At 49.2% G+C, this 27,755-nt stretch overlaps 1 protein-coding gene across 4 annotated transcripts; it reads left to right on the top strand.

The window, feature by feature from the left end:
- The first annotated feature begins 705 nt into the window (after positions 1 to 705).
- mctp2a (multiple C2 domains, transmembrane 2a) lies at positions 706 to 27,689 on the top strand. Of its 4 annotated transcripts, none has more exons than XM_011606879.2 (23): positions 706 to 786; positions 1,027 to 2,014; positions 2,181 to 2,243; positions 2,323 to 2,431; positions 3,964 to 4,106; positions 4,184 to 4,260; positions 4,339 to 4,453; positions 4,522 to 4,545; positions 6,773 to 6,946; positions 7,656 to 7,786; positions 7,887 to 8,073; positions 8,167 to 8,260; positions 8,348 to 8,450; positions 8,524 to 8,626; positions 8,694 to 8,795; positions 8,871 to 8,945; positions 9,200 to 9,319; positions 17,940 to 18,059; positions 18,829 to 18,870; positions 23,435 to 23,544; positions 23,634 to 23,743; positions 24,967 to 25,064; positions 27,104 to 27,689. In XM_011606879.2, exons 2-23 carry the CDS (start codon positions 1,043 to 1,045, stop codon positions 27,161 to 27,163), a joined length of 3,132 nt encoding a protein of 1,043 aa, XP_011605181.2. In that variant the 5' UTR covers positions 706 to 786; positions 1,027 to 1,042; the 3' UTR covers positions 27,164 to 27,689. The 4 variants fall into 4 exon arrangements, with proteins under 4 accessions (XP_011605181.2, XP_029698035.1, XP_029698036.1 ...); XM_029842175.1 differs by having other exon boundaries at positions 722 to 786; positions 1,030 to 2,014; XM_029842176.1 differs by having other exon boundaries at positions 749 to 2,014; positions 2,184 to 2,243.
- Positions 27,690 to 27,755: the final 66 nt, after the last annotated feature.

Raw genomic sequence — 27,755 nt, 5'->3', positions numbered from 1 at the left:
ACACCAGCGGGTCTGTTGCGCCGACACATAGATGTTTGCAGAAAACCCCATAGTTGATGCTCCGCAAACACAAATGTTCACTTTTGACTTGAGCCCTCTGTTGCAAACAGATGTGGGGCTGTGTGAAAGAAACGTGCCAAAGCCACGCGGAAAATACGAGACACGATTGGAAGAGGAAAAAAAAGAAGAAAGAACAGATTTTAGCCAATGCTTCATATGCTTCAGTCATGTCGTGGGATCCATCAGCAGTATTTTGGGACTGTGTTGTACTGCAGATTTATTCTAGATTATGGCATTAAATATCTTTTGGACTTGTAAGAGTACACATATTAGAGCAAGTGTAAAGTACTCAAGTCTTAAAAAGAGACAAATAGTCTCATGAATACAAACAAACAGAGATATTCAGCTCAACAAGCATCCGGCTGCTCAGCCTTCTGTACTCTGTGTAGCTGTTTTGTCATCTCATCCGTGCGTCACTGTGCGTTTCCTCTCTTTATAAGCTGCCCTCAGGTTTCTGCTTCCCACAACCTCCCACATACCTGAAACCACGGCCAGCTTCGCCCGTCCCGGAGGATGTGACAAACCCTCGGCGTGCCAAAGAGTCACAGTCGTTGAAACCCGTCCTGTGAGACTGGTAAGGCGAGTTTCACCGGTGTGGCGTCTCCACCAATCAGCTGTGACTTCCCCTGCCTGCGTCTTTGCACCCATAGTTAGGATGGTTGAAATGCGTTTCTGGAATTTTAGTGCCGCTCTTGTTGTCGACTGACTCGGTTTGTGGCTCTGCAGGTACGGAGTGAACCTTTATCTGTTACTTATGATACAACCTAGCAGCAGACAAGTCATTTTTTTATTGGAATTGTAACATCTTGGCTACTTTTTCTGTGTTTATTTTGTTGCCTATGACAGATTGTTACTGGTTATAAACACTAACCTGGAAATAGTTAAACAATCAGTCCGCTGATGGAGATTACAAAAAGAAAACAACGCCTTTTTTTGCAGCGCTAACTGTGATAATCACTGTTCTAGCAGCGAACCGTCCAACATGGAAGTCAAAAAGAAGAATTTCCTGGGAAACCTGCGCCAGTTGAGGAAGTTGGGCAACCCCTTGAAGCAACGCAAAAAGGGAGAGAGCCAGCCGGGGAGGATGTTGGCCCACCGCCGCAGCATTTCCGTACCAAACCTGACCTTAGTGCCAGGTGAAGCCTTCTCCTTGGCCAACGCTCCAGAGGCCCTCTACTTCGGCATGTCGCCCGGAGTGAGCGACAGCGATTCCATCGCCAGCTGCTGCAACACCGACGGGGGACAGACCGCTGAGACCGACGGGCCGTGCGATTCGGTGTCAGAAACTGGGGTCAGAGTCCGCACGCATCGCACGGATGGTGGTTTGAATAGAATAAGTGCCCCGGTTGGGGCGCTGGTGCAGGATCAGGAGCTTAAAGATGGATGGATGGACTCGGAGGATAGGGTCAGCTCCCCACCTGCAGTCCTGTATGCGCAGGTACAGAAAAGAGTCAAGGAGGAAATACCTAGATTTACCTTTGACCCGATTCCCACCCCGAGGTCCGTTTTTCCCAGCACGCCATTTTTTTCACCTAAACCGGAGGTCGAGGAGAGAGGAAGACTTTATTCGGAGAACACCCCAGCAAACAGCATCTCCACGGCGCTGGTCCGACCCAACTGGCAGGGAGAACAAGTGACTGTACCAAAGAGAAGCTCCCCGTGTGAGCAAAGACAGCCCTCTGAAAGGGGGACTCCCCCAGTGATGAAGAAAGCCCCCACAGACAGAATGTATATGAATTTGGACAGTCTGGGGACCCCCCTGGAGAGCGCTGACGGCACCTCTCTGGACTCTGCCTGTGGGACCTCCAGCGAGGAGCGGGTCAACCTGCCCTGGATGACCGACTCGGAGGACCTGGACAGAGACCTCTGCTCCCCTCTCTTCATGAAGGACCTCAGCGCCGAGGAGGCCCGGCTGGAGCAGCTCCAGGCCGAGGAGGCCGCCGAAGACCTTGAGGTGCGTTACAAATGCATCATTTTAGGACAGGAATGTACTTTCATCTGCTCTGAGCTCATCCTGTTGGTGGTTCTAATAAGGCACCAACAAGACGCTCTTCATATCAGGTTTGTGCAAACATGGAGGTTTTATTGTTGGTGTTGTGTTTAATCCCATTGTTCTGCAGCAGATGTCCAGTGAACAGCTGGAGCTCTACTGCGAAAGTGTGATCGATCCTCTGGAGAACTCTGTGAGTACTCACGCTACTGCCGTCACCTTTGAACCACGAGCCAAGCATGTGGTGTGAAGCCAATGGATTTCAACTACAGGGCTCGGCGGCAGGAGTTGAAGTCCAGGCTCCTCAAACCTTCCAGAGGTACATCCTGAACATCAACCTGAAGCAGGGGAGGAACCTGGCCGTCAATAACAAGCGCTCTGGTGAGGCCACAGCACAGATCCTCACTACTGATCGCTCTTTGTGTTCAGTCAAACAGCACACACACACACACACACACACACACACACACACACACACACACACACACACACACACACACACACACTTAACACAAGAAACACGAGAAAAGAATGTTGTCAAACCAGTATAGCAACAAATAAACTACCATAGATACCATACCATAGATAATAAATGGGAAAAAAAACACACTGTCACCACAGATCAACAGGTCTGCCAAGTGGATCCTCTCGAGCCAAACATATCTTTATAGCTGTTGTGTGTCCTCAAATGATCAGATTAACTCGGATCATTGAGCTCGGTGCACGCTTCCGGCGAAACAGTGACACCCCGTGGACCGATCTGGAACTACAACTATCACTATCACTAAAATTCACCTGTGGCCTTTTGTTGGATATTCAGCCATTTTCGATACATGTAATAAAAGAAAAAATGGACAGTGATTATTTTAGTCCAAATAATTTTGCAGTAGCACGTTGTGTTAAACATCTGTAGTGTTCGTGTAAAAGTTAAATAAGTTGTGCTATAACCTGAGCCAACGTCACCGTGCATCTTTAATATTTACTCCTTGCTGGTTTTGAAGGCCCTTATTTAGCTACAGAACTTTTCAACGAACAGTTGAGTGAATAAGTTCAATATCTTCGATAAGATGGGGCCTTGGAGATGCACCCCCACCTCCCCACACACACATACGTCTCGCCGCTGTTTCCACAATAAACACTGCTCACCGATGGCAAACACTGCCATTACATACTAAAAAACGGCCCCACGCCACCAGCCCCCACTCTTCAGCCCCCCCCCTCCTTTCTCTCCCCCCCCCCCACCATTAATTTCCATCGTCACCGTTCAGTCATGCCAGAGCTTTTCTCCTCGCGAGCTGCCACATTCTCCTCCTGTCAAGTTGCCTGGAGGTTTCCCTGTCACAGGCTGGCAGGGTGGAGCTGCTGTGGGTCCTGCCCGCCTTTGCGAGATGTTCATTTGGAGTGGGGAGCTGACAGGCCTGACAGCCCATCCCCACAGGGCCTTTGTCATGTGATTCAAGCCTCCCTGCAGGCTCTCTCAAGCACCCCTTTATTCCCCTATACAAATGAAGGTATGGGACTGGCTTTCTCTCTCTCTCTCTCTCTTTTTCCCCGGCCAATCTGCATGCAATTGCAGAAACAAAGAAGCCCCACGCCCCCACCCCACTCACTGGCGGACTTTTATAACAGTCTTGGGAGATTAACACCAGTTGCGTCTACATTTAGGTTTTCTGGTTACCTCATGCTGGCGAGTGTTTCTACTTGTTCACAATCAAACAGCGACATCCCTCTCTTTTCACCGTGTGTGGGGCGTACCACACATTTTAAAGTGTCACACACCCAGCACGGGGAGAACGCGAGTACATTACTGGTTTAAGCGGCCTCATTTGTTTTTAATGGGATTCAATTCAATAACTAGAATTAAATTGAATAATTGTCGCTGACGCCTTTATTTTTTCTTTTTTCCATCTCAGGCACCAGTGACCCTTACGTGAAGTTCAAACTGGACGGCAAACAGTTCTATAAGAGCAAAGTCGTTTATAAAAGTTTGAATCCAAGGTGGAACGAGTCCCTTTCTTACCCTCTTCGAGACATCGAACACACCCTGGATGTTCGGGTAGGCTGCGTTTGTTTGGTTGCTGACTCCACACAGAACACTTGTGTTGTGGCTTTTTTATAGTGACTCTGTTGCAGGTCTATAATAAAAACCGGACCGCTGATGAGTTCATGGGTTCCAGCAGTTTATACCTCAAGGATTTTGATCTGTACAAGTAAGATGATTTGAGTTACCTGTGTGTTTTAGGTGAGGGTGGGATCATCGATAGTCGTCCTAACGTCTCTGTTCACAGAACCTACGAAATGGAGCTGCAGCTTGAGGATCCAAAAAGTAAAGAAGATGACGTGGGCCTCATTTTGGTTGATTTGTGCTTGATGTTCCGAGATGCCACCATCAAAAAAGGCCCGGTACGACTGTTTCTGGTGTCAAATACTTGAATGTCTTCCTGGTATTAATTCCTGTTTTGTTTTCATAGAAATGGGCTCAAAAGAAGAATAAGGTATGCATGTTAATATTTACATTACTTTACCTCACATTCCTTCACGCGCACGAGGATTTCTTGTATGTTTGTTAACCTCTGTGTTGGATTTTTCATCAAGGGTGATGTTTTGAGTCCGCTGCTGTTAAACCAGTGGCCGCTAGGGGGCAGTATCTCACCGTGCTATCGTGCATGTGAGATTAAGGCGAGCTTTTGTGTGTAACAACGGTTTCAGCCTGTGTTCTTTTGTGGGTTTTTCTTATTTTTTTTGCCATTGCATATTATTTTCAGTGGGCTCATTTGCTGTGATAAAAGTGCAGTATTATATTACGGTCTGATCAACTGAAATATAACAATATTGACTGAACGTGTTGTCTTGGATACCTGTTCAGACCGGAATCACGCAGCAGTATTTGGTTTTATAGTAAACAAAGTTCCGTTTCTTCTCAAGTGGCTTCCAGTGTTTTCCAGCCGTAATTAGATTCACAGTGAAATAGGAGGCTTGTTGTTTGGGACACACGCTGGAGCGAGTGGGTTTACATTCACACCTATGCAGTCATTGCATCTGTCACCGTTCGGTCTCTTGATGGTCCAGCAGACCATCTAAATTTGAAATTAGATGACAAAGGAATTAAGCCACTTTCATAGGCATCGTAGGTTATCCACTGCAGATGGTTAAAGATACTCCGAGGGAGACGGAAATGTGTGATGGGACTCCTCACAACATCGTGCTGCCTAAATCGCAGTGCTAAATTAACAATGTAACAATGTCTGCCCCCCCCCGTCTCAATTTTTGGATAAGAAAAACCTATCTTATTGCATTTAACACCTATTCTGAAAGTGCTGAACGCCCAACTGACAGCCCCCTCCATCCGGAACGTCATTTCGTCCCTCTGTGTTGCCGCCACAGAACCAGGGAATGGCGAGCGCCTGAGCGAAACTCTGCTGTGTGATAGTGTTTCAAACAGGAGGGGGGCGTATGGGAGAAGTGGGTGGGCGGGAGGACGGGGAGGAGGAGGAGGAGGAGGAGGAGGGGGGGCACTGCTGTTCGAGGCATGCTGCCAGCGTGGGATGCCTAAGATCGGCGGCGTTGATAATTCCCAGGCATGGCGGGCAATAACCCAGATGTTAGGATGTAATATCACAGCTGTGGACGGACAGTGAGGTACCAGCCAAATGGACCCGGGTCTGAGCTCATCGTGCTTGTCCGCATGCTGTCCCACCATATGGAAGCAATCGCATGGCCCTTTTAGGCCCAGGAATAGATTCTCTTTAGGGGCCACTTACAGTTAAGTGGAATTGTTTTATTGGCCGCTGAGATAGAAATGTGTCCAAGATAAACACTCGGGATGACTTGGCTGAGGCCTGCTTTCTATCGCTCCTCCACTCCCTCTGTTCCTTCTCTTTTGAAGGGGCTGATATTTATAGGGCCGTGCCTGTGGTATTCCATGTTAATTCAGGTCTCTGAGACGCGCTTTGATCCCCTCCGGATTGGGTGGCAACGCGAGCTGTGACCCCGCGGCGGAGAGGAGGGGCCGGGGTGGCGGGGGGAGTCGGGAGGGACCGTTTGAAGCGGCGTCGCCGGGGCAGTCGGAGGAGCCGGGCAATCAAAGAGGCTAGAGCAGATTATGGCCCTGCTCTTTAATTACAACCTCTCCACTGTTTGTTTTTACAGCCTTGGCCTGTCGCTGCCCGGCCTCGCGGGAACGCTAACACGGAGCCGTTTCAAGGCCTCGCTCTCTGGGTTGTGACACGAGAAGGGGGGGGTGTGGGGGGGGGGGTATTCACAGGGTCGGTCCCCCACGTCCAGAACAGTTCTCGAACGCACCGCCTATTTTAAATTTGGGTCACTTTAACGGGATTTGTAAGGCAGACCCCGGCCGCACGCGCTGCACGGCGGCACGGTTTGCTGATAAGAGCGCTACGTGGCTCGCATCATTACTCAGCGACGCCGTCTGTCGCTGGTCCGGGAAGGCAAGCGTCCTGTCTCCCCACACTCAGTCTGGAAGCCGGTGATGAGTGGGACTGTCGCAGCCGGGGACAGCTGGCTGCTCACTGTCATCTCGCCCTCCGCTTCCGTCCCCCAGGAGCCTCCACAGCGTGGCTCTGCCATCAGCAGGGACGTGCTAATGTGCTCCAGCGGCGGCGCGCAGTAGAGTGTAACCCCTTTGTCCCGCTTTCACGTGCCCCGTGAACATGGCGGGGTGCCAGGTGACCAGAAGGGCAAACCTTTGTTGTCCCGCCGCAGAACCAAGCCGCGGCGAACCAGCGGCCTCCCGAAACGCCGAAGAACCAGTCGAAGAACCGGATGTGGACCGGGGCGCTCGGCATCACCTTGGTGGAGGGACAGGACCTGCCCCAGTACGGCCAGGGCGACATTTACGTCCGCTTTCGCCTCGGCGATCAGAAATACAAAAGCAAGGTCGGGCAATTGTTAAGCTACTTTCCTCCTCTTTTCCATTCCACTTTCTCCATTTTTTCTTCTTTGTTAAGTCGACTCTTTGCGTATCACTTTTCCCCCCTCCCCTACCTGGAAGCTGCCCCTCTCTCCCAGCAGGTGTCTGTCAGTGACTCACCTCCACCTTGGCTCACTGGGCCGTGGCAGAAGCAGCTCATTAAACTGGGCAAGGCTGCCACTCACTTCTCCCCGTGCTTCGGGTGCCGGGCTTCATTGCCTTCATTTGCATACCCAGCATGCTCTGCTCATCTACCTGTGCTCGCCGGCCTCCCCCCCTGATGATTCCCTCCGCACTTGTCTCGTGTTGTTGTGTTCTTTCTCTGTAAACCTCGCCGCTTTCCTCTCCGCTTGTTTGTTTGTTGGACAAAGCTGATTCTAATTGGAAGCTGTCAGCGTTTACAATCCCAGAGTGGCTACCGAGGTGTGCACGTACAAGCGCGCACAAATAGAGACACATCCCCACAACACACCCCTCCGTCTCCTCTCCCGCTTTCCTTCTGGTTGCACCGAATGAAGACGTAATCCAGCTGTCGAGCAGGAGCTGCTCAGGCTGATGGGGCATTAAACTCGACACTGCATCCGAGCGAGCCTGTGTGTGTGTGTGTGTGTGTGTGTGTGTGTGTGTGAGCGTTACTGTATGTGATGAACGAGTCTGCGTCTTCGCTGCCCTCAGAACCTCTGCATCCAGGCCAATCCCCAGTGGAGAGAGCAGTTTGACTTCAATCAGTTTGACGATAATCAGGAGCCTCTGCAGGTGGAGGTCTTCTCTAAGAGAGGGAGGAAGGCCGAGGAGTCGTGGGGGATGTGAGTATCTCCGAGTGGTTAGCGTGCTCGTTTTGCTCGCATTGGCCTCCCCGCAGCACGAGTTGGCCTTATGTCTTCTGACGGATCTCTTGTGTCTCAGGTTTGAGATTGACCTATCAAGGGTACCGATTAATGAGAGGCAGCTCTACAATCATGGGCTGGACCCGGGAAAGGGCAGGCTGGTGTGTCTGGTCACCTTGAGACCCTGCTGGGGTGTCTCCATCTCTGACATCGAAGCTGCTCCTTTAGAGAGGCCGGATGAAAGAGACTCGGTGGAGGAGAAATTCGTAAGATCCCTCGCGATTTCTTCCCATCGGCTGATTTTACGCCGCCGCCTTTGCAATTCCGAATGTTTTCCTCCCCCCTTTCCTTTATTTCAGAGCTTAAAGAACTCGCACAGGTGTGTGCATGAGGTTGGCTTCCTTCAGGTCAAGGTCATCAGGGCGAACGATCTACCTGCAATGGACCTCAACGGTAATTTCGCTCAACCTGAGCTCTTCTTTGATGACGGCGGTGGGTAGTTTTCTGCCTACTAAATGATTAAAATGTTAATGTTTGCAGGGAAAAGCAACCCCTTTTGTGTGGTGGAGCTGGGTAACAGCAAGCTTCAGACTCACACGGTCTACAAGACCCTCAATCCGGAGTGGAGCAAAGCTTTTACACTGTAAGATAACGCAGGATCTCCACCTTATTCTGGAGCAACAACCTTAAATCTGAATAACCAATCTCGCCTCCAGTCCCATTAAAGACATTCATAGTGTGATACAGTTGACTGTCCTGGATGAAAACGGAGACAAAGCACCAAGCTTTTTGGGGAAAGTAGCCATTCCGTTACTGACCGTAAGTGTCTTTGCCTCGAACCTTGTGAAAAGCCCAGTCCATCGACATATTTCAAATGTTTTGACAGGTCCAGAGTGGCCAGCAGGTTTGCTTGCTGTTGAAGAAAGAAGAGCTGGGATGTGCTGCGAAAGGAACCATCACACTGGTGCTGGAGGTCATCTATAACAAAGTGAGCTAGCATCCAACCAGATCTGGGAAAATACTCCAGATCTGGAATCAGCTTGGGTTTGTTTGATTGTCACAGGTCAGAGCTGGTATCAGAACCTTCCAACCGAAAGAGTCCGACCTGACTGAGGAAAGCGCCAAGTTCTCCAAAAAGGTCACCTTTTGAGCTTTTCAAGCGTCATTTGCTAGAAGCTTGCCAGTTCCTCTCACCCCAGTCGCGAAATAGCCATTTAACACAAAGCGCGGTCGTTGTTTGAATGGGACGTTGTTTTAATTGGTGTGAAACGTCCAAAATTTCCCAAGTAGCAAGTCTAGTAAAGCCCATTAAACCCTCCTGCAGAAGCATTAACATTATGTCCGCTTTCAAATGACACTAACTGGTGTTTTGTCCCAATTAATTCCCATTAGGTTCTTGCCCAGAATATATTTCGGGTTAGAAAAATCAGCACAGCAGTCCTGCACACGTTACGCTACATTAACAGCTGTTTCCAATGGGAGAGCACACAACGGAGCCTGATAGCCTTTCTGGTAAGTCATGGAAATGAACTCTCTTCACACCTAGGGGGCAGAGAGTTTTGTCCCGTTTCTCGACTGTCGAGTTTGAACTTTTTTTTCCTCTAATTTTCGGTGAATCCGAATCTTGGGTTTAGCCATTGTCTGCGTCTGCCAGTCTGTTCCCATGAAAAAAACGCCGTCCGCCTTTTGTGTTTATCCCGCGTGTATCGGATGGATGTGCTTCATCCCTTAAATCAAACCCCACTTGGCTTTCTTTCGCTTCTGATGACATTAGAGTGCGTTTGAAGGGGTCGGCTTTGGAAGTTTGTACGTCTGACATCTCAGCAAAGCCCCGCTAACCCGCGGGACGCCGCGAGGGGGATCACGGCCTCGTCTCCCTCGGCTGCGACAGCCTGCTTGCGAGATTCGAACCTCGTGTAAATGTCTGTGTTTAGCTGCTTTTAATGAGGGGATGTGATCTGAGGTCCTAATCTCGAATAATCTGGAATCGCCGTGCGAATCCCCCTCGCTACAGCACATTTAATGTCCTGATTAAGCGCGTACACTCGCCACGAAAGCCCTGCGAGCGCCGCGCCAGGGTGAGGAAGCGGTCACAGACAGGGTGTGTGAAGAACTCTCCTTTCACCGCCTTTCTTTCTGTCTGCTCTGTCTCCCAATGACATGCAATTCATACCTGGTGTATTTTATAAGCCCTTCTCACTGATCCGGAGGTGCAAATCCCCCTCAGGCGGTGGCCGAGCTCAGTGTATCACAGCCTTTAGAACAGCAAGACGGGCAGACAGACACGCAGACAGCAGGGCCGAGAACAATGCAGCTGATTGTATAAGGATAGAGTGGGAGGCAGGCCGCTATCTGGGAAAGAAAGTTGCAGCGGGGAAGGAGGAAGAGACTTCAGTAAGCGTGTGGTCTTGCAGGGCTGATGGAGAGACTGGGAGGGGGCAGCGGGGCAGAAGGATAGGCAGCCTGACAGGTGACGGGTCAGCGGGACCGGGCCGTCTTCTTCTACCTATAATTAGATCCTCTGCAGGCGACGGGAGTGTGTGGTGGCACACTCTAATCTTTCATTTCCACTTCTACTCTACCTGCTGTTCAGGACTCAGGCACACAAAAAGATACCCCAGAAAGACAAGGAGCTCCCCGGGTCCATCATTCTAGTGTCGCGCTGCCCAGTCTTATTTTTGTCTGTCACCTGCTCCCCTTCAGAGAAGGCGCTCATTTCCTCCTTTCATTCTTTCTTTATTTTGGGCCCGATGCCCCCTTCTCCTCCCAGATGCTACGCTCTCCGACATTAACTCCCACCCACTGGTTGAACCGGAGCCAGAGGAGCTTCAACCGGTGTCGGGGTGAACCCGCCGCTGCACTCGTCAGCTTAGTAAAAGTACAACAAGTGAAAAGTCCCCCCCCCCCCACCCCATCGATGGCGCCCTGAACGAGCGTTAATCACTATGGAACATGCAGATCACAAGTGTTTAATTGATAGCAACAGCACAAACTCTGAACCCGCGCCAGCGTTCGACACTCATCCAAGGCGCCAACGAGGTCTCCGTCGGCCGTCATTACGCGCTTCGTGCCACGCGACCATCAACACCGGTGCCCCTGCCCCCTCCAGCGCCGCGGCCCCTCCTCCGTGTCACCCGCGCAATTAAGTTAGCGCCCGGATCCGTCTAAAGTAACACGCCGCCGTGCACCTTAATGAAAGCGGCTCCCGCTCCTATCTTTATATCTTTAGGCAGTGGTAATAAGGTAACTGATTCAGACATTGACAGATGGCCTCTGCCTGCCTCTCACGTGCACATAATTATGCCGCCAGTGTCTGCTCTTTTCCACAGCGCCAGGCAGCATGCGGCTTCTCGGGGTACGCCGGTAGGAAGCGCCGCAGCATAGGATCGGGCTTTAATATACATTACAATACATTATTTATCACGCAGGCAGCCCAGTCCTAGCCTTTTACACCATACACATCCTGTAATGCATTACCGCTGCTGTGGTTTCTACTGGGACTGCGGGACGCTCATGTAGTGCTTTACCAGGAATACTCAGCCATTATATCACTCAGTCCCACGGGCCAATTTTCTGACCTCCACGCGGCGTGCGTTCTACAGTCGCATCCTGTTTATGCAGATTCATGTATGCATTATGAAGTGGTGTGCACCGTATTCAGATTTTGCATGAGGGATCGTTGTTCTAGTTCAGAGTAACCAAATGAACAGGAATAGGACGCTGCGCGTTTGGGGGAGGGGTGTGTGAAATGGGGAGGATTCCGCATTTAGAACTTTTCCACTCACCCTTCAGGAATATAGAGCCGAGGCATGTTGTCAGTGCCATGCTGCGTTGGCGGGGGGGCTTCTTGATATGTTCCGTTTTGCGGGAGGCCGCTTGTTTTAATGGCGCAATTCCGGTTTGCAGATTTGGGCGAATGTGGAGAGGTTTGAAAACAGGCTTTCTCACGGACTCAAACAAAGTTCGGGCAGATCTTCATAAACATTTTCATCGCTGAATGGAAATACAAACAAGAAATTTACCCCCCCTCCCCTTCCCCTTCCCTCCCCCGTCCGTGTTTACGCGGCGGTAATGAGCGCAGGATCTGCGCGTTTCACGGCTTTGACAAGCGCTTGTTACTTTCTCCCAGAGAGAGGACGTGACAGCTAAAATCTTCATAAAATAACGGCCTTTAGATGTGCATTTCAGTCCGACCGAGCGGGAAGAACATCAGCAGCGACTGCGGAGGGGTCACCCAGAGTTCCTTGAGGCGCAAGCGAGCGGCGCCTGTAGATGGCGCTAGAACACTGCTGGAAACCTCAGCAGCGGCGCCAGAGAGATCACTTACATTTCCCTGCAGGAGCCATTTGTGGGTACAACTTGAGTGAAATCCTCCATCCTGCATCTCCAAGCCAGACAAGTTTCCCTCCGTGAAAAAGAAGAAGAAGAAAAAAAAAGGGTAAAATCCAAACGAGCATGTATTAGCCAAATTAATCTGCTTTGGAACTTTAAAGTTGAGAGCAATTTTGATTTAGATGGGATGGCTTGAAAGTTTGAAAAGAAAGAAGAAGGATCATTTACACTTAAAAGCTGATTTAGAGCTTTGCTGTCATTAGAGCGCTTTAAGTATTTAAGTAGAATTAATATTTTAACATACGAGGTGCCTCATCTGTCAGGAGATGAGGAACGAAACCTGTATACCTTATGTGAGTATTTCAACCATTTTCTTTTTGACCCTGCCAGCTAGCAACCGCTTCGGCAGCATTTGACAGCCTGTGAAATGCTGATTGCCCCACATCACTCACCGTAAAGATGCCATTTGATGAATGTTTGATGCAGCGCAGCTGTAAACACACTTGGCAGCTTCAGTGGGCACGTTTCAGGCCCGACACAGTCACCTCTCCCCAGACGAGAGCGGGACGGGGTCAGATCTGGCTCCGGAAGGTCTCGGGAGACCACCTGTGTAGAGCCGGAGCAGTCGGGGCCGTTAACCCCCCAACACCAGCTCGGCCGCGATCAAAGCCGTAATCAGAGTGTCGTAATTGTTCTTGTTAACACCGTCGCAGGAGACGAGGCGACCCGGCGAGCCCGGGATCTGGAAGTTTGCGGCGAACCGCAACGCGGACGAGCTTTTGTGGGAACAGCCAGGGGACCGCGTGCGCCTGGGAAGCGTCTCCCTGTTTCTGCTTTGCATCTGTTTTGTCTCAGGTTGGGGGGGACTGGAGGCCATAAAGAGTGAGTTTCCAGTCTCACGGGGCTGCACTCACTCTCCGCACGGCTGTGGGAGCTCTCGCACGCTCCACGGTGGGAACGTGTCAAGCGATAGGACCATATGGATGCATATTTTTTTCTGGGGGGGATCTATTAATTATTGATAGTTTCAGAGTGATTATTTGCAAACTATTCGGCGGCGCCTGTTAATTTAAGACAGCGCCATCATTTAGATGGTTTGAAAGCCCGTCATTTCGCAGCTTTTCATGTTGGCAGCGGGTAACCTTGAAACATATCCCCTTATTAATTAGATTAAAACTTTCCCACTCTAATTTTCACTTCATTAAAAGCTGTGTAAATTCTCTCCTTTTCTCTTTTTTTGAGAGCACATTCGGTGTAATTAAAACTAACCCATTCGCTACTCTTGCTTTGATATGAGCTAATGGTAAATACACCCACTTTAAAATGCGTCTGATTTTAACGAAAGGAACCACGCGATCACCTTTAAAGGTGGCGTTGGTGCGTCTGTTCCTGGTTTTCTTTTTCTTTTTCCCTCCATGACGTTATGCGTGTTTCTATCCTGGGCTGTGCTTAACCTCATTGTGTGCGCCGTATCATAATGACCGCCGTGAGCACATTCGCCACCTACCATGTCACAGAGGACGCCTCTCCCCAGGCAGCTGAGGCGGCGACCTGTCCGCCCTTGTGCTCGGCTGTTCCCGGGCTGGTCTTGGCCCTGGTGTGTTAGTGTGTGAGAGCTGAGCTGACAGGGAGAGAGGAGCCGTGCCACTCCCTCGCTACCTCCTCAGGGGAGGAAGGCTCGCATGGCAGATCTGTCACCCAGGAGGTCGCTTAGTGTTAACGCTCCCGACACGGATTAAACACTAGTGGCCAGTGCGGGAGTGCGGGGTCAGCGTAGCCACCGCTGACAGGCACCACGGGGCCCCCGCCGACTGCCCCGGTCCAGCCTCATACTGGTACTCCTCTGTCCCTGGCATGTGTCAGGCAGTCGGGAAGACTCGCGCCTAGCGTCGGAGCAAATGCTAACGTGCGTGCCTCGCTGCTTCCCCACTCTGTGCAGGCATCCTCACAAGCCGTGGCACCGGATTCTGCTGTTCTCTGATGGATTAGAGACTGACTAGGCGCTTGAATAAGAGAAAAATAGAAGGTATTGTTTTGATTGTTCATTTAGCTTATTTATTACCGTGAAACAGGATGAAATTAGTTAGATTAGAAAGCTGGACTCTAAAATGTTAACACCACAAGAAGAGAAAAGGCTTTTTAAAACGAAGCAATGCTGTTTTATTGCTTTTATTTCTCAAATATATCCTCTCTTTCACTCACTCACTTGTTCACTCGCTCACCCGCTCGCTCGCTCCCCAGTCGATAAGGCTCGAGCTGTGCATATGTGAAATATTTATTCGACGTTCGCTCAGAGCACCATAGCTGCCCACACACTCTACCTGCCCTGAAGTGAAATCTTATCTGGGCTTCCGCTGCCTCCGACACCCCCTGAAAGCCTGTCCCCACACTGGCCCGAGCTCAACACAAATTACGTGTCTCATTGCTCTGCCTTTACAGCTGCTTTAAAGCCCACCACTGTTGTAAGCCGCGCTCTTTCAGGCCGATTCAAAGTTGCACCTTACCATTTATATAGCATTTATTTATTCAATTACAATCCAGGGAATATTGTAATCCTGTCCAGGACTAATTTATTGTAGTCTTTTTTTTCTATTCACACACAGTCAAATGCACATTTCCTGTCTCTTCTCTCTTACAAACCCCGCAGCCTGTAGTCATCTCCGTGTTGTGTTGTGTTGTGTTCACATAATCCGGCATCCACCTACAACCCCCCCCACGGCTGACCCTCCTAATAGTGGAACACAGCCTTTGAAGCAGGGTATTTTTGAATCTTCCCATAGTAGGGCCAGCTTTCTGCAGCTTCCTGCACCTACTATTCTGGCCCATGTGCTTTAACATTACATTAACTGGTTCAATGACATGTTGTGCCCATGAGCAGTGTGTTTGTTTAGCCAGTTTTCTTATGTAATAGCACACACGGAGCGCATTTGGCATCCTGGGCTGCACCTGCTAGTCAGGAGTTTGGGTTGGTAGGCTGCCCTGATACCCCCTTACTATGTTAATCAATTTACAGAGTGCTAAGAACTGTTATGGAGGGTGTCTTTGTCCCTTTGTTCCTGCTACCATCCTTTCTACCTCTCCTGGGAGAGTGTGGGTGGTGGGAGCTGCCATGCTTGCTCAGCTTTAAGTTATTTTATTCACACTTTTAATCGCTGAGTGCTTTATTATTAGGTGCAGGATTCTGCCAGCCAGGGGAGCAGCACGAGAAGGCGCGGCACGCATTTAGTGGAATCATATTAATGGCGCTATAAAACAAATCTGTCAGGCTGTTCTTAACCCTGCTGGCAGAATCGCGCTGCCCAGGGTTGCCCCCTTCTCCAAGCGCTTACAGGTGGCTAAGGAGAGTGCATCTCCATCATCTCCTTCACTAATAGTTTTATTAATTTATTCTTTTTGTCCCCCTCCCCATGCTCCACGTGCATAATCATACAGACATTTTTCAGCTAAATGGTGTTTGTCGAGGGAGGATTCCTACATTAGAGGCTCTCCTCCCAGATATACATACTAACAGTGGCTCAATTACAAGTCGTTTGTTATCCAATTCTGCTGTGCATAAAGCTAAATGCTCAGGTATATCATTAATTATCACCTCCCTTGCTTTTTGTTTGTTGTTTTGTGTCCATTTCAGTTGAATAAATGCCTGTTTTTCCACACTCATTCAACCTATTAGCGTTCCTATATTTAAAAAAGCCTTTGCTTGTCATTTTTCAACACAGCCAGCTCCTTAATCCTAGCTCCTCTTTGACAGCAATTAAAATGCGCCATTTTCTTTTTTTTTTTGGTCGTCTTAAATATACTCTAGGTTTGCCTGCAAGGTTGCACTTTGTCCACCACGTCCTTTAATCACTCAGCCGCTGGCTAATAAAAGATAAACCACTTACTGTGGAATTAGCTCCGTCTCCAGTTCGGAGAAACTCGGGAGGACGGGATGAGACAAGGGGATAGTCTCGCCCTGCCTCTGCTCATTACGCTGGGATATCTGACGGCGAAGTCTCAGTCTGTGCACCTGAGTGATGGCATCCGAGCAGCTTTCCCAGATGTTTCCCCACCAGCGTTTTTATCGGTGTTATAAAAGCATGTAACTCCCGAACACATGGGCCACACCGTACGGGAGGAATTGAAGAGGTGTTTCTGACAGTTTTGGTTTATACCCTCATTTAAGCACTCGGTTTAGACATGAGCTATTGTATTTCTGTGGGCTTTTATCTTGTCCAGCGAGCCAGAACGCCGTTTTCCAGAAATTTGCATTAGCGGGCGATTATGAATACCTGTGACAGATTCTGTGTGCTGGCTCCCCGGGTGGAAATGAATTGGCTCCCTCTGTTGACTCGCGCAGGAAGACAGAGACCAAGCAATTAGACTTTAGTGGTTAATGTAGCAGCTTTTCCAGGGAGGGCAAGGAGGTTGAAGATTCCTGCTGGGCTCGTGTCAGTTGGCAGGCGATTTCCCCTCCCTCTTTTCCTCTTCTCCTTTATGAGAATCCCGGGAATATGACAAGCTACCTGTCCGGCTGAATTCCTCTGGGGTGAGGGGAGCGTCGCTTTAGAATTCCCTCGTGGGAGCCGGGGTGACAACTCATGACGTAGGTTATTCATAACAGCGAAGAGATGTACTGCAGGTACCTCTGCACGTCATACATATTCATTGTTTACCTTTAAATCCCCCCCCCCCACCCTTAGAATAGCTTATTCAGATAAAGCCTAATGGGAAGCAGCGGTAACATATTGTTCCTTCATTCGTTGGTCAGGCCTGCGTCCTCTCTCCAGGACGTTCCTGCTCACCTACAATCTAACGTCCAGAACAGTTGTGGAGCCCAGGGCAGGCGGGCCGTCGCGTTGTCTGCTTTACTCACGGTTCAGTGTTTCCCTGGTGGCTGCTTGAACCCAGACCTGGTGTGGCAGTAGGTGGGCCGGCTCCCCCGGAGCAACATTGGTGGTGCCCGTGGTTGCTATGACAGGAGCAGTCTGCTGTTTACAGGCTGGCGTTTGAGGCCCGAAGGCCCCGGTGCTTCACATCCTGTCTCAGGCTTAACTGGAACATATTGTTCAGACTCCAAGGGCCCGAAGCTTTGCTGTGTGGCGCTGCTGTCGTGCAGGTTCAGGTAAACAGTTACACACTTTTAAGGGATAAACGGAAAAAAAAAAAACCAAGTAAAAAAAGAAGAGATTGACACCAGATTTTAATATTCCACTTTCTCGGTTTCCTTCTTCTTTTTTCCCTCCCTGTCAGCTCACTGGTGTTATCCTCCTCACACATTCCTGATAATTTCAGTCGGAGACAGACTCATTAGGCTGTCACTAAATAGGTTTAAATGCGGCCGGCCAATTAGTGCTCTGCTGTGAAATGCAGTGGGTGTTGTGCAACGTGCTTAGCACCACTTCTTTACCGAATTATAAGGGATTACTCATTCAGCGTGATCCATCTCATTTCTACCAGGGGTCTTGGCTTTTCTCAGCATCATCACCACGGAGGGGGTAAATGTTGCAAATGCTTCTCCAGTTGCCATATGTGCCTCTTCAGAGAGCCTCGCTAGCTCTGAATCTAAGAGGATTTGATATGCTAGTTAGAAGACAGCATACCCTGCCTATCCATGTCATATTTCCTGTTCTGCACTGAGACACTCAGCCAGCACGGTGTTACCGCTGTGCATAATAGGGATTCCAAGATATTAAAAGTTGTTGTAAATGTCTGCGACTTTTCAAAACACCGAGAGCAAAAATCTGTATCCATCAGCGAGGCTTTTCACGAGATCTAAGCTGCGCTTAAGCCCATTAGATATTTTGTTTCGCTGTCTCCTCAGATCTTCCTGGTGACGGTGTGGCACTGGGAGCTCTTCATGCTGCCCCTCTTCCTGCTCCTCATCCTGGGATGGCAGTACTTCCAGCTGACGTCAGGGAAGGCCAGCTCCAACCAGGAAATAGTGAGTTACAGACACTCCGAAGAAATGGAATCACTGTAAATATAGAGTAAAGCCTTCAGCGTCACCACAGCTATACATGCGGGCAGTAGTCCAACCACATCTCCTCTGCCGTTATTTAAATTACGTTTGCCCTCCGCGTCCCTGTGAAGGTTAATGCCGTTCACACTACCGAATGCCCCCCAATTTTATTGTTTTGTAAGCCCTCTCGTCAGGCAGCCAGAAGCCTGGCCCTCTCACACGTCCCCCCCCCAAAGCGACACGCCTAGCCTAGTGATTGTGTTTACGACTCCTGGCAAAGATGCCATCCCTGGGCAATGTTAAAGTCTGGGCTCACCCCCATATCCAGTGCAGAGACTCTGCCACCCCTCCGCGACCCTCTGGCCGGCAATGACACAGCTGTGTTCCGAGGCGGTGTCACAGCGTGCACCACATTGGGGTCATCGATGACTTGATATAAAGTGATCTAGGCAACAGCATCCAAATTAAATGTGCGCCCCCCCCCCCACACTCTTTCTGTTTTTCTGTGTGCTTACGTTGTGGAGAAATGAGATTGCTTTGGTGTGACAGTGCTCTTGTGAGGAGGACCCTTTTTCACCTCTCCTTTTGTGTGAGGTCACCCCTGTGATGCAGTCTCTATGGAAACAAGCTTCTCCCAATAGGGGTGAATGTACTCAAAGAAAATTTCATTACGAGGTGTTTGTTAAAAATGCTCCAGTGCTCACATGTCCCATTCGTTTGAAATCACCCACTACCCTTTATTTTCTCCTAGGTGAACATGAGCATGGGTGACGAAGAGGAGGAAGACGAAAAGGTATTTTATCCTGTCTCTAACCTTTTAAAGGATAATATATAACGACACATTCCTGATTTCTTACTATGTCTGGGTGTCTTTAAAATGTTGAGCGGGCGTGAAAAACACTTTCTGGTTTCTACATTTAAAATATGCCTCGTTTGTTTCGGAATATTCAAGGTTAAGTTGTAACGTGGGACATGTGACCTATGGAGTTGACAAAAGAATGCTCATGCTTCCTATACAAATTCATCATGTATTACCAAAGAGCTATCTGCTTGGTGGTTTAGTGGAAATCAAAAGCAAGGCTGCATCTTTTCTAACTAAAAATAGAAATGTTGATTTGTTTTTTTTTTGTGCATTCCAAATGAGGGCAACGTTCATGAAACAGTTGCAGCACGCAGCTCTTCATCCTGCTCCTCCGGGTATCCGGTGTCAATCTACAAACGTTCTCTGCCGAGATAGCGCCGTCCTTTGAAAATCTATAATTCAAATTTACCGTCAATTATGGGCTGCGCGGCTGGGAAGCCTGCAGTCGCTCCATATTTATGCGGCGCCGATGTGTGTGTGCGAAAAGTTAGGATGGGAATGACCTCTGAGTACCAGAAAAAAGGCAAACAAAGTAAAATGGAGCAGCAAAGTTGCGCTTCGCCCCGGAGGTTAGTGCTCGTTTTCGCTCGTCCGTTTGTGAGAAATCATAAGCAACCATGTTTAATAATACACTTTATCTCTCCTGTGTCTCTTGAAAAACAAAACAACAGGAAATCTTTAAGTAGCCAGAAAATTATACCTCCCCACAGCGCACAATATTCAATTACGCTCATCCCGCTGTTTTCTGTAAAGAAGGAAGAGTTAACTGGGATGTGCATTATTGCTTTATGGCAATGAAGTGCGGAGCTTACAAAAGCCTCCGAGCGATGACCCTTGTGCTGCGTGTCTAGGCCCAGGATTCATATCCATAATGCGTTCAATATATTCTGTTGTGGTGACCTGGGGCGAAGAAAAGAGCCAGATTCTTTTAAAAACACAGGCACATCCACCAAATCCTGTCTGAAAGGACGGGCTAATTCACTGATGAAACTCGCATGATATGTCTGCGCCCACAAAGTGCTAAGCTGCGCTATCACTGCGAGGAAAAACAGGCGACGGGTGCTTAAACGGACGGCGGGGATGCGGAAGAGTCGGCGTGCATGAATATTGTATCGGGCAGGATTATGTTTATGCACCAAATTTAATATCGTCGCCACACAGGACGGTTATTACATTTGTCTTTACCTCCGAGGCCTCGATTTATAACCGAGGAATGTGGAGTTTTTTGGAGTGTGAGAAAACGTACTCTTTGCTCGTGTGTTTCTGATCTCAGCCTTCTCCTGAGCGAAGCTTTCCGAAAGCCCTTTCGCACTCAGAGGAAATGAAATATCTCCTTTCATTTACTAATTAAGCAGTCACCCGTGTTTGTTTTAAGCTGTCAGCTTTCATTTAAGACGGCTTATTTGAAAGACTTGTTATGGCGTCGCTGTCACTTGAATGCGATATCGTGCGGCGAGATCAAGCAGCGGAGCGTCACGCCTCCTATCAAAGTCTGATTTAAAAAAGATTTGGGGTTAAAGAGTGATCAGTGTTAAATTTGAAGCCTTCAAAGCATTTAATCCCCCCCAGTGTTTACCATGAAGGCATTTCCCTGCGAGAAGGTTATGATTACCACTTTTTTTTCCCATTTTCTCCCCTTGAGGAAGGAAATACATAAACCCCAGATGGAGTATCGGGAACGTGAAGGAATGACGCTGAAGGAAGTGGAAAGGCATCTCGGTGATACAGCAGTATATTAGCCAACAGATTTTCAGCCTGTGAACAAATCTGTCCTGGGGGGAAGAGGCGGCGCACAGATTATGTGTTAGCGACGTGACTTCCCTTTGGCCTCAGGTCGCAGCTGTGCAGATAGGCAATATTTAATCACGACATGAAGAAACAGAGAGGCAGAACCAGTAGATCTCCAGCAGAAATGTACAGAGGAGATGAAACAGCTCTCGCTCTACGCCCCCCCCCCCCCCCTTCCCCGCCAGCTCACGGCGCTGGTTCGGGGTCGACTTGCTCCCAGAGCCTCGCCCTGGGGAGCTGAGGGAAGGGTGAGGAGGAGGGGTTTTTTAGAGGGTGGGTGGGTGGTAGACTGGGCCGGAGGGTTGCTTCATCTGTCCCCCTCCAGTCCAGAGTCACCGCTGGGTCTCCTTGACCACCCCGGTCAGACGAGACTGTCCGTGTCACGATCTGCGTCGTGCATGATAAGAGCTGCCGCACGCAGCCCGGCCCGGCCCGGCACGCCCCAGCCTCAGAGAGCACCAGCACAGGTGGGATCCATCCCGGTGCGGCCCCCGTCTTTGTCGCTTCAAAAATATTCCGTTTGAGTATTCAAATTTGGCAGCGTTTACTCTAATTAAAGTGATTCTAAATGAGCTTTTTGCAGCCTTTGATAACAACCTGCACGTCTGCGAGAGCGTGTTTACCTTTGTGCAGGGGATCAAATTGGTTCTCCATTACTGCACCTTAAAAAGAAGCATTTACAGTTTTATGTGAAATGAGAAGATGATTTCACACAGGTTTTTCCAATCAGCTCACATTTAGGATTCATTTACTCTCTCCCCAGTTTACCCCCCCCCCCCCCCCACACACACACACACACACTGGGACATCTTTTATTCATTTTTTTTCTTGGGGTTTGTTTTCTGTGCAAGCAGGACCACAGTAAAAGAGAAATGATCAGCAATATCGAATAAATAATCGCGGTTTGGGTTGCCAAGGAGATGATGTATTTGAAGAGTCTTGAGGCGCGTGAATAATGATATTAATAAGCATTCATAGATCCCTGTTTTCCTCTGTTGTACATGTGCACGGTGAAGTGAACTCTTTGAATTTGGAGCGAAGTAAATGGGTCACAAATTTTGATGCGTTCCCCAACACACCGTATCGGCTTTTAACGGCCTCTGACGGGATCCACCGCTTTCGAAAATAAACCCAGAATGAGCTCATTCGACACCTGATGCGATGGGGAGTAAATCAGTGAACTGGGAGAAGATGGAGCATAACACACACACACACACCCACACACACACACTGTTCCTTCCCTCAGGAGAGTCCAAAAGAAATCATATTTGTGATAGTTTGTCCTTTTTTGGACCGAGCGGAGCCCAGTGTGGGAGGTTCTGCTAGTGTGGGAACGGCTCGATTCTTGGAGAGGAGTTGTCCTGACAGTGGGGAGTCTCTGCACGCTGACAGTGTTTTCCCAGGGGGCGCCCTGATAAAGGCGTCCCGCCTGGACCCCGTCAGCACACACAGGCTACGGCTGCAGCTGACTCGTAACATAAACATACAGACATCAATCAAGCCCCCTTTTAGGGTCCATCAGAGCGCCCTCCCCCGACGCTCTCATCTCACTTTTCCCTCTCACTCTTCCTCTCCCACTCTCTGTCATCATTCCTGTCATTATTTCCTCCTTTTGATGTGAGCCTTCTCAGCACTCTTTATCTGCTGTGCTGGCTCCAGTCACTCCTCTGCCTCTGCGAGGCTTCACACTCGTCGTTATTTCCAGCCTTGATGTGATCACATTTATTTCATTTGGAGGGGGAGCCGTCATCTGTCTGTGACTTATTGCTTTTGTGAGGCTCGGCGCTATGTCAGTGAATCAGAACCTCACGTTCCGTTCATTGTTAGCAATGACATGATGCAAGCGGGCGCAGAACCTCCAGATGGTGTTCTCTCACAAAGACCGTTGATTACTTTCCAATGGATTTAGAAATCAGCACATTTCTTCCCCCAACAAACATTCCACTAGTTTCTCTTTGCAAAGCTGCAACTTAAGCAGCCTTTTCACATTAGCGGGCAACCTGACATTGGATCAGCGTGGAGACAGTTGCAGCTTGGCGTAGGTTATTAAAACCTGAACACGTCGCCCTGATGTTTTGATTCCGCAGAAATGTGTAATCTCTGGCCTCAGAATCCGCTCAGAGCCGCCTTCGTTCATAACGGGGGTTTGTTTGGGTCAAACCAGCGGCCCGAGCTCTCGCAGACATCAAAATTAGCCTTCCAAACTCAGTAAAACACTCAGTATGCCGCTCTTCTTGGAACGAGTGCTTGCAGGATGACACAAGTCGCATTTGAGCCTTCATCTGTAATGAAAATGTGATTACTGATAGGCTAATTTAGCGCGCTTGCTCTGACAGATCATAAAAAAAAGCTAGTTTGAAACCTTTCCCGCGCCGGATGCAGTTGTTGTCCGGGTCCCTTCACCCGCCTGATTGCGGAGGGCCATTTCATCTACTTTACATCAACCAGCCAGTTTTGATTGTGCGGCTCTTGTGGGGCGGCTCTAGTGTCTGCGCCGCACAAAAGCAAGAATCTCTCCGTCGTCCTCCCGGGCGATGAGTCCGTCTCATCTTCAAAGTCTGAGGATGTGCAGTGTTTGATCGTTATGGGCCATTCAGTAGAGAAATCACACATAATAGCAGAGATAAACTGGTCTTTGTCTACTCTGCCCAACATTTGACTCAACTGTGTGCCTCATCAGTGTGTGTGTGTGTGTGTGTGTGTTCAGGACGCAGGGAAAAAGGGCTTGATGGAAAAGATCCACATGGTGCAGGAAGTAGTGCTGGTTGTCCAGAATGTTTTGGAGGAACTCGCCAACATTGGAGAAAGAATCAAAAAGTACATTTGTCCCAACCCTTTTGAGCCTCTTTCCATCAAATCATCTTGACAGAACCAGGAACTCATCTGACATCCTTATTCTCTTGTAGCATGTTTAACTGGTCTGTGCCCTTCTTGTCATGCCTGGCCTGCTCGGTGCTGGTTGTGGCGATGCTGCTGTTGTATTTCATCCCGCTGCGATACCTTGTGCTCATCTGGGGTAAGTTTACTTTAAATTAAGTTCTTTTCTAAATCTCAATATATAACCAAATCTGGGAGCATCTTCAACCCTCTAACGGAGAGCACAGGCTTTATGCAGCCCGGCATAAGTGGAAATCCAGGAGCTGAAGGAACTGTCCACCTCTGCAGATGCACAGATCAGACAGCTGCAGTGGATTTGCTCTGCTGAGTGTGGGCCGATGCGGCGGCGCCCGGCAAAGGCGAGGCCCAGGGTTTGTGTGAAAAACAAAGCCGCGGTGGACTAGCGGGCTGTATATAATGCATGATGTCCTTGGGCAGTCTGTAGGCTCCTGGTCTGGCCTCTCATTATCTGCTGTAGTCATCCAGAATAGACAGTCGTCTCAGTGGTCAGGGAGACGCGCTGCCCTTAACGGGCTCTCCTCCTCCAGCTGTAAGCCTGCAACCACCGTGGTTCCACACCGCCTTCAACGCAATCAATACCGAAAAAAAAAAAGCATCATATCAAACGAAAAACACACAAGCCGAGACACTCCTCTGCCTCCCCAGTTAACCCCCATCTCTGTGGTTGCAAGGCAAGCCTTTCAAGTTGCTTGAACATATTTAAGTCCTTAGGTTCTTTGTCTGCATGTTGTTGGGGTGCAGTTCATAGCACCAAGCTGTGAATATAATGGTCCCATTAGGAGACCCCTGAGATGTTCTTTTTCTGTTTGGGTGTTTGTTTGTTGTCGTTTTTTTTTTTTTTTAACGATTCCTCGGCTGTGTGCAGTTAATATAGACACGAGGAACGTTTTGATTGATGTAATCAAAGACAAGGAAAAGTCAGAGCCATTATTCATATCAAGTGGGTCAAATATAAGTCAAGAATATTGATAACTGACTCGTAAGACATGAATGGAACAGTGCATTTTAACGCGCGCATCATGCCGCTTTGATGCCATTAAATCCAGCCGTTCGGCAGGGAAACAGCTTGTTAGATCATGACTGATTTACAACCTGTGTAGATAACATGAAACCTCATCGTTATGTCGTTCCTTATTTTTAAAATCCCCTCTCCTTTAAATATGAGCACCAAAGGAGGGGGGTAAATAAATAAATACGAGCAGCATCCCAACTTACTGGTACACGAGAACAGCACATTCAAGGTTACACGGCTTGTTTTAATATTGTTCTGCAAGCACCAGGAGTAAAAATATGCCAGTTGTCGTGACAACTTTATTTATTAATGTGTTCTTGTTTTCACAGGCGTTAACAAATTTACCAAGAAGCTGCGCAACCCGTACACTATTGACAATAATGAAATACTGAATTTCCTCAAGAGGGTGCCTACTGATGTTCAAAAGGTAAGGGTCCAATTTTACATACAGATAGGGAGGGAATTCCCCGAAGACGTCTCGCATTATTTGCTACCGCAGAATTCCCAGGTGTTGCGGGAACACATCCTCTGGCATTGTTTGATTATTAATGGACTCTCGCCTTTAAAGCGCGCCCGGCCCAATTATGCACACCCGCGCAGTCGCAGCTCACCCGCTCAGATCTGTCCTCGGCCGTACCGCCGCCGCCTGGGCCGTTATTAGCGACGGCGCCTGTGATTGAGGCGGCCGCGACATTAAAGCAGCTGATTGGCTGAGAGGGCGCCTGACGTCCGCGGTTGTCGTGTCAACGCCGAGGCCCCTGACGCGGCCTCAGTCACTTCAGGGGTGGTTTATTCAATTAATGTCGTCGTGAGCCTCAGTCGCCTTGCTGGGTGCCATATGTGATTACATATTAGCCACGGCTGATGTGTCATTTGCATTTACATCACAGCGAGGAGAGCTGTCAGGGCGGGCGGCGCGAGCGGCGCCGGGCACACGCTGCTCACTCGACTGAGGATCGTGCCTGGCCAGGAAATGAAGTGCCGCTCGGCGCCTTCATCTCCCAGGTAACCCGCCAGACGGGAGGAATCCTGACAGTCTGGATCTGGAACCCAGTCCTTCCCCGCGCCACAGCCTTGATGTGGTCCTGCGGCAGAACCCGGCCGACCGCTCTGTGATGTCGGAGGGAGCTTGTGTTGTTTGAGATTTGGCTGAGTGAGTTGGCAAAACAAGGTGGCCGGTACGTTTTTTGTTTTGTTTTTGATTCGGAACCCTTTGTATGTCTCCGTGCCCGTTGGGATGCAGCGTTTGAAAGCGGCTCACTTTTAAATCTCACGGAAGCGACACTTTTAAGTCCGCTTTAAAAGAGCGGCGACGTCTTGAAAATAGCTCCAATCCAAAAAAAAAAAGAAACCCACAAAACACCCTTAAGATTCGTCGTAAGTACTTTTCATTATGTGCTATGAAAAATAACCTGAACATCATATACACAGGAGACCTGCAACAATAGACCAGATTTTTGTTTTTGTTGACTTGGAACTTCAATCCTCAGATAGGTGTGGACACAAAAAGCAGCACAAAGGCGCAAAAATTGACTCCTGTCTTTCTTGCAAATGTGACTTGGCAATTAGTGCCTGTGCACATCTAAAGTCCGCCTCAAACGGGGACTTCTGACAACGGCGTGTCTGTCCCGAAATAAGAAGCATCTGTCAGTTCTGAGGACAGTTTCATGTTCTGATGCAGGAGGCAGTCACTTTGTTCCCACGTTCCATCTCCCATTCTAATAATGGCGAGGAAGCTAATTAGCATAGAGCTCTTTACCTTTATTCAACAGATTCGCTCTGTTGTTTGAGCTCGCCGAGCGCTCTTCAAAAGCCCGTTCCTAAATTCCCGCTCGTCTCCTTTTCAGTACGATCGGTCCCTTTTGGATTATCGCGGTCGCTAGCAGGGGAAATGATAGACAACTGACCATTCTGTGTTAAAGTAGCAGAAAACGTGATTCAACATTCTGATTATACTTTTGTGTGTTTGTTGGTTCACTTTAATACCGTGGAGCTGCAGCTGGCAAACCGGGGGGTCAAATGTCACGTTTAGGTCCTGAGTTTCCGAAGAAAGACTCCCGCAGTCTGCTGCTCGAACACAACATCTCTATACTATTCTGGGCTGTTCGAAGTTTCCCTGCGAGGGCACATCTTTTACTGAATGATTATGCAGTTTCGCAACTTCCAGGCTGGCCTGGCAGGTCATCTCAACAGTTGATGTCTGCTTCTAACATTGCGATGGTGGTGCAGACTGAGGCTGGGGGAGTGGGGGGGGGGCAGTGCATACACTTGTGCGGAACCCCTTGACTCTTCAAATCCTTCCTCTCTGTGATTAATCCCCTCTGCTCCTGTGTTTAAAAAATGATTCATTACAGGCGAGCCCGCCTCGCTTTCCACTGCACCGGCGCTCCTCAGGGGAGCCATTACCGTGCGCTCCGCTGAGCTCGGATTACCTGCCTCCGACCAAACTCCTGTTTGTTTTTACAGGTGCAGTACAGCGCGCTGAGAGCACCCACCAGCCAGATCCCGCCACGGAGGAAAAAGTAAGCTCCACGGATGTGAGGGATGAAAGGTTGCTTCCCACTTGAACACGCCGCCGCTCTGTCCACCTGACAACAGCGCCTCAGTCCCAGCCAAGCCCGTGACCCCACCCCACAGTACCGCACTAACGCTGCCTCCACCACCGGGGGGCGGGGGGCAGCCAGCCGCTCTCCAGCTTGTGCATTTGCCACCCCCCCTGACAGGGGCTGTGAACTGCAGCAGCTAGGAGGGCAACGCACGGCGCTGTCAATCACAGGCCTGGAGGAAAAGAAAATAGAGCCAGGCCCTGCCTATAAACATTAAAATAGAATGCAGGTTTGACCCAAACTAGTGCTTATAAGTCTCAACAATTGGGCAAAATATTAGGATCATTGCTGTAAAGAACAACTTTCTCCTTTTTTATATCTTGACGGCTCATATGTAATATATGAAGATGCAAGTTTGTCAGCTCTACAAGAGGTCAAGAGATCAATTTCTGACTCATATGTGATCATCAAGTCATGAATAATCCAGAATAAATAACCTCAAATAACCCTGAGCTCTTAGCTTTGCCCATTTTATATTAAAAAAAAAAGACACGCCGCTGTAGGATGGATTA

Source organism: Takifugu rubripes, chromosome 9 (genome assembly GCF_901000725.2).
Source record: "Takifugu rubripes chromosome 9, fTakRub1.2, whole genome shotgun sequence".
In the NCBI taxonomy this organism is placed as follows: domain Eukaryota; kingdom Metazoa; phylum Chordata; class Actinopteri; order Tetraodontiformes; family Tetraodontidae; genus Takifugu; species Takifugu rubripes.
The sequence above is the reverse complement of the archived record's forward strand: the minus strand, read 5'-3'. Positions and strand labels throughout refer to the sequence as shown.